Here is a 6,476-nt window from a genome sequence, read left to right on the forward strand (position 1 = left end):
CTCCAAAGATTTCTCAGTCTTTAATAATTAACGGAATAGATGAAGAAAGTATCAACGAAATGAACCATCAAGCATCTTTACACATCTACTTCTGGCAGTGGCAGGTGCTCCACAGTCTTTACACAGGTTCTCAAGTGTGGAAATAAATGAAAAACACCTTAACTAAACTGGAGTATGGAAGGCCTGCAGGGGCAGCGCTCACCCCCATCACAGGTCGTCGATTACTCCTACCGGGAAGATACAAAGGCACCTTCCACAGCAAGTACAGATAGATTGACGAGGAGGGAAGATTTCTCTTCCCAGGGGCAACAGCCCAGCCAATGAGAAACGCCGCAGCTCAGCCAATGAGAAGCTGTTGCTGCTCTGAACTGTTACTTTCAACCAATGGACTTTCCTTTAGGACAGCCCCGCCTTCCCCTTTTTCTCTATGAAAGCAGCTCCCAGGTTATATCCTCCGGTCTTGCGGCTGGTGCTCCAGAAGGTGAGCTTCTTGCGTTGTCGTCGTTTGGGCTATTCTTGCATAAACTCGTTTTAAGCCTTTTCAAGCTAACACAGGTTATGCGGGCTGTTCCGACAGCGTGCTGACTGCATCCCCGGCCATCCCCTCTCCGTGTCACAACCCAAGCACAGCCACCCCCACAACTCCTCAGGCCTGTGCCCGCGACAGGCCCTGGGATAAGACGGGAGGAGTCCGAGGTGGACTTGCATGTCCACTCTGCGGCCCTGCCTGTTAGGTCGGTCGCTCTGGTCTCAACTCCCCTTCTTGCAAAGGACAACCACGAGCTCCCCTTGCAGGGCGAGGCGAGAAAAGGAAGGAATGTGTGCAAAGGCCTTCGCAGAGTTAGCCCTCCATCTGTCCTGACCCTTCCTCCCCTTCCCGCCTCTGCAAGGGGATGAAGTAAGCAAGCCACCATTCTCCCTCGGAAGGTTAGACATTGCACCGTTTACTGTCGGTCCCCAAAAGTGGGAGCGGTGACGCCCACACGGGTCTCACACACCCGACCCCCTTTCCAGCAGAGGGCCCCGGGCCCAGACCACTCCGGAACTGCGGACCCGGCTCCGCCTCCCTGCCTGCACATCCACCCGGCTGCGCACCGCACCCCGCCACGCAGGCTGGGGTCCTCGGGCCCGGGGATGGGGTCGGTGGTTGCTCATGGGTCCGGCGGGGCGGGGATCCCGCCTGCCGTCGCAGAGGGAGGGGGCCGGTGGGCTGCGGTCCCGCCGCCGTCAAGGGCCAGCTGGCACGGCGAGGAATGCTTCCCCGGAGGGGAGCTGTGGGGACAGAGCCCTGGGGGCGGGGGTGCTGGTCTGGACGTGGTCGGAGCTGTACCTAGAATCCTAAAGCCCCTCGAGGATGGGGCTCCGACGCAGTGTGCCACCTAGCTCTGTCGTTGGCCCTCGCAGGTCACGTTTCACAAGCGTCTGCATTTGCTCTCTCGGCGGTGGAAGTGTGGTCCTGTGTATCGTCTCTCTCTCCACCCACACCCTCTAAGCCAGAAGTTGTTTTGGAATTCTGGCCCGTGGAGTCAGACGATTTAAGAGAGCTGGTATTTAAGCCCCGCCGGCGCCCCCCCCCCTCCCCCCACCCCCGTGACTTCGTGGTTAAGTTTGTGCGCTCCGCTTCAGCATCCCTCGGTTTGGAGATTCTAATCCCGGCGCCGACATACAGACTGTTCATCGTGCCATGCTGTGGCAGCATCCCACGTATAAAATAGAGGAAGATTAGCACAGATGTTAGCTCAGTGCCAATCTTCCTCAGTCAAAAAAAAAAAGAGAGAGAGAGAGAGACCGGTATGATAATACTTTTTTTTTTCAAAGATTGGCACCTAAGCTAACATCTGTTGCCAATCTTTTTTCTTCTTCTTCTTCCTCTTCCTCTTCCTCTTCTTCTTCTTCTCCCCAAAGCCCCCCAGTACATAGTTTTATATTCTAGTTATGAGTGCCTCTGGTTGTGCTATGTGGGACTCTGCCTCAGCATGGCATGATGAATGGTACCATGTCCACGCACAAGATCCCAACTGCAGAGCCATGGGCCACTGAAGTGGAGCACACAAACTTAACCACCCAGCTGCCGGGCAGGCCCCTGATAATACTTTTAAGACCTTAAGTGTTTACCTTTAAGCTTCCTTCTTGTCACCAGTTGTGCACCATTCAGTGTAGTACTCTGCTGGCTTATCTATTAAAAAGCAAACTTCAGATACGTTTAAATAAGAGCCTATAATGGAATTATTGACAATGTTGGAGATGGGAAAAGAGCATGACTTTCTTTTTGTAGGAGGAAATCAAGGGGAACTTGCCCACCAGAAAAAGATGAAGAAATCCCAGGAAATTAACAAGGGAAAAAGAAAAGAGGATAGCTTGACCGCTCTGAGGCAGCAGAGGTGAGTGACAGTTCTCAAGGCACTGGTGTTCATTTGGAGAATGGAAAACATTCTCTAAATCCCTGGTAAACTAGGCCTAACCCGCAGAAAGGGGTAACAGTTGAGTGTCTGTGCCAGGCATACTAAAACTATATGGGGGAGTCATTATCCCAACACATGGATGGTGAGTTTAAACTCTGGCTATAATTTGTCTTGCAAAGAATCTCATGCAACCCCAACAACCGTAAGAACTTCATTTAGCAAAATAATTGAACATCTCCCATATGCAAGGCACTGTTAAGTGCCAGGGCTACAGCATTTTCAAAGCAAAAGTCCTACCCAAACTGGTCTGGATGACAGGTGACTCAATTATAATGATGACTGTTCTGAAGGAGACACAAAAAATTACATTAAGTATATTTCTGAAGATCCATTGGGTTGGAGAGAATGCAAGTGCACAGCCTTGATGTATAACTATATTTGACAAATAATACAAAATTGCTACTGAAATACCCTGAGACTGCAGCTTTTTTTTTTTTTTTTTTGCTTTTTCTCCACAAATTCCCCCAGTACATAGTTATATATTTTAGTTGTAGGTGCTTCTAGTTGTGGTATGTGGGATGCCACCTCAGCATGGCCTGACAAGCGGTGCCACGTCCGCGCCCAGGATCTGAACTGGCAAAACCCTGGGCCGCCAAAGTGGAGCACGCAAACTTAACCACTCGGACTGCAGCTTAAGTGAAAAAAAAAAAATTCCTGTTTCTAAAAGAATTGACCAGCGTTTAATTTTATTCTAAAATCAAATTTTGTCCATGTGGAACTTGGAGGTCAGGTGAATAATTGAGTACATGCTCCAGCGGGCTTCTCCATGGTCCTCAAGCCTGGCTGCACATTAGAACCTCGTGGGAAACTCATGTCCCCTCAGCCTGTGCTCTACACCGAGTCCTGATTTAATTGGTCTGGGGTTGGGCATTAAAAGGTGCTCCAAGTAAATTTTATTGTACTTAAGTTAAATCTGACTTTTAAAAAAAAGCTCCCCAGGTGATTCTGATGTGCAGCCAGAGTTAAGAATCGCTGTTTACTGAGGTTGAAGCCCTTTGAGCGTCACACTTTTTTCTGTGACATTTATTATGAAAGTGATAAGCTGTGCCTCAAATTTCTGTTCACTCAAATTTCTGTTGACTCACATTGGAGTAAAAGTGAACATGGTACAGATCAGTGACTCTGACATAGTATTTTTATTGGAGAACCTAGTCTAGCTTGGCTCAGTAATAGCCACTGTTTAATGAGTACACACTTATAAAGCTCTGTGCCAGATGCTCCAAATGTGTTATCCCTATTCATCACAGCCCTGAAAAGTGGTGTTAGCCCCAGTGCGTGGAATAGGAAACTGAGGCTCTGACTTCAGTGGCACGCTAAGGTCATGCAGCAAGCACAGCAGAGCTTGGTTTCAAACAGAAAAGTAACTATCCCTCTTCTTTTTCACCATACCTCATTTCTTGTAGCTGTCTTGTTTTTCCTTCCTTATCCCTTGGTTTTGCTATCGGATTTGCAGAAATGTGTCACTGTCGTGGACAAAGCTACTCATCCTGAATCAAAATCTGAGACTACATATATGCGATAACAACGTCGGAAAGAGCCTGGCCTTTGAAATTGGGCAAACCTTGGTTTTTATGTGATTTGGGGAAAATTATTTAGCTCTAAGCCTTTATTTTTTTTTTAATCTGAAACATGAGGATTATAACTCAGAGTTTCTGTGGGACTTAATCCAGAGGCAGTGAAGTGCCTGGCCTATAGTCGGTGTTGAGTACCTAGCCATTTAATATATCGTTAAAAATGTGGGTCTCATGGAGCATCTAGCCCAGGTCGTCTGGTTGTAGTTCACGGTTAATATGGCACGTGGAGGTTCAGCCAGAGACACAGACCGTTAAGAGAATGCCCTGAATATTCTGCTTTTCTTTAGTGTAATCCGTTCTTAATCACTAGCTATTGGGGTTTTTGGCTTGTAAGAAAGTGAACTGCTTCATAACATCTGTGTCCTGACCCTCGGCACCAGTTAGGATGTCCAGGAGACTACTTAAATGCCCCACTTTCAAGAGAAAACTTAGAGTGAATTAACTTTGTTGAGAATCAAGAGTAATTGCCATTATTTCTACGTATAGCTGCCTAACATCAGGTGCTTTTATATGCATATATGTATTCATGGCTATTCCTCAGAAAGCCCTGATGTGCGTTGCTCTGATTTTGAAAAGGCTTTGAGGTTGTTTGCCTGAGGTCATGATAACCGTGGAGCTGGTATTCAAAATAAAATCTGAATTTCCATTCTTTGCCTTCCCATTCTGCCACCATCCATGAAAACGGAAAGACATGAACGTTTATGTCTTCTTTTAAATTGTCCTCTAATCTTCTGAATGGGTCGTGTATAGAAAACAAGTGAAAACATAAAATCAGTTTTTCTGTGCAACTTACAGCTTTCCCCCCCATTATAGGGTCTCTGAAATCATGCAACAAAAGCAGAAGGAAGCTAATGAGAAGAAGTCTATGCAGACAAGGGAAAAATGATGACTATTTGGAAAAGCTGGGTGCTACTGCCACCTGGGTCTCTCATAAGCTCTATGATCAAGATCCTATAGAGTGAATAGTCCTTACATATGTTATATCTTTATAAAACTATTTTAAATTTTACCTTTCACCCTGACTTAGTGTGATATTTCAGAACCGTTCTTCAAAGAATAAAACATCAACCATGCATCTGACATATTGATGAACATTTATCAGCAGTGAGCATTTATATATTAAAGAGATAATGTGATCAGATAATAGGATGTCTTATGTAAATCTAGAATCTTTGTTAAAGTAGATCTTTAAAGTCAACTGTATTGTCAAATAGAATTTACGATACATTAATCTAATTTTGCTTTGTGATCAACTGGTTGCCTTGAGGAATTTACGATAGATAGTACAAACCGCCTGCAATAGTGACTAAATGAACGGAAACTAAGTGACGTCTCAGTAAAAGCGCTACTTACAGCTTTAAAGTTTCTTGGAATAAGTGCCTTTTTTTTAACAGACAGTTTTTTAGAGTAGAATTAGGTCCACAACAAAATTGAGGTTTCCTGTATACCCCCTGCCCCCACTCCTGCACAACCTCCCCCTTTATGACATCCCCTCCAGAACAGAGGGTTTGTGTAATTGACGGACCTGCACTGGCATGTCATCACCGCCCGAAGTGCAGCCTTTACATTAGGATTCTTCAGAACTTGGACTCTTCAGAAACTTGTGACTTAACAATGGTTGTAAATTTAGAAATACGCTAACCAAGAGAAACTAAGGCTTGGGACCTTGTTCTGTTCTGAAGTAAATATGCATAATTATTGCAAAGAGAGTAAAAATGCCATTGAAGTAGTACATAAGAGAAAGTATTATGCAAATACTTGAGTTTTCACATCATGCAATTCGACAGATTTTTACTGATCGTCGAATATGTCTGCCACTATGCGAATGGACAGATCGCCCAATATCTCAGTGAAGGTTCTAGTAATCTCGTGATAGGTCACCTGCCAAGGGTACCACCCATCAATAGGATGGAATCCTAAGTGACTCTGATCCTAAATAAGGCAAACATGAAGGTTTTTAGCCTGAGTTTTTATCTTCCTATGAGCACAGATTTTTAATCAAAGTAAAGCTTTGTCCTATTTCTTAGGTTAACTTCAGTCTTCAAAACTTTATATGATGGTAGTCACAAGGGCAATAGGATTACAACAGCTTAAGTTACATTCTAATAAAAATGATAATGGAGAAGTCTGATTGTATCATAAAGATTCTTGATGGGTGTGATTCCTGTAATTCTTTTTTTTAGTTACTGTTGTGTTGTTTTGTTTTTTCTATGCTTTTTTTTGGTGAGGAAGACTGGCCCTGGACCAACATCTGTTGCCAATCTCTTTTTTTTCTCACCAAAGCCCCAATACATACTTGTATATCCTACTTGTAAGTTATTCTAGTTCTTCTCTGTGGGATGCTGCCACAGCATGGCTTGATGAACAGTGTGTAGGTCCACGCCTAGGATCCAAACCAGGAAACCCCAGGCTGCTGAAGTGGAGCACATAAACTTAACCA

General features: G+C 44.9%; 1 protein-coding gene across 1 annotated transcript; it reads left to right on the forward strand.

The window, feature by feature from the left end:
* Positions 1-360: 360 nt before the first annotated feature.
* On the forward strand, positions 361-5,040 carry LOC103546156 (small EDRK-rich factor 1-like). The gene is made up of 3 exons (XM_070569934.1): positions 361-481; positions 2,276-2,381; positions 4,850-5,040. Exons 1-3 carry the CDS (start codon positions 385-387, stop codon positions 4,920-4,922), a joined length of 276 nt encoding a protein of 91 aa, XP_070426035.1. The 5' UTR covers positions 361-384; the 3' UTR covers positions 4,923-5,040.
* Positions 5,041-6,476: the final 1,436 nt, after the last annotated feature.

Source organism: Equus przewalskii, chromosome 13, assembly GCF_037783145.1.
Source record: "Equus przewalskii isolate Varuska chromosome 13, EquPr2, whole genome shotgun sequence".
Classification (NCBI taxonomy): domain Eukaryota; kingdom Metazoa; phylum Chordata; class Mammalia; order Perissodactyla; family Equidae; genus Equus; species Equus przewalskii.

What these genes read in the sequence shown, in the direction of transcription:
- LOC103546156 (XM_070569934.1), top strand. Translation starts at nt 385, where the DNA reads ATGGACTTTCCTTTAGGACAGCCCCGCCTTCCCCTTTTTCTCTATGAA. An exon ending in TGCGGCTGGTGCTCCAGAAG is followed by an intron (nt 482 to 2,275) that starts GTGAGCTTCTTG and finishes TTCTTTTTGTAG; the next exon opens with GAGGAAATCAAGGGGAACTT. An exon ending in ACCGCTCTGAGGCAGCAGAG is followed by an intron (nt 2,382 to 4,849) that starts GTGAGTGACAGT and finishes CCCCCATTATAG; the next exon opens with GGTCTCTGAAATCATGCAAC.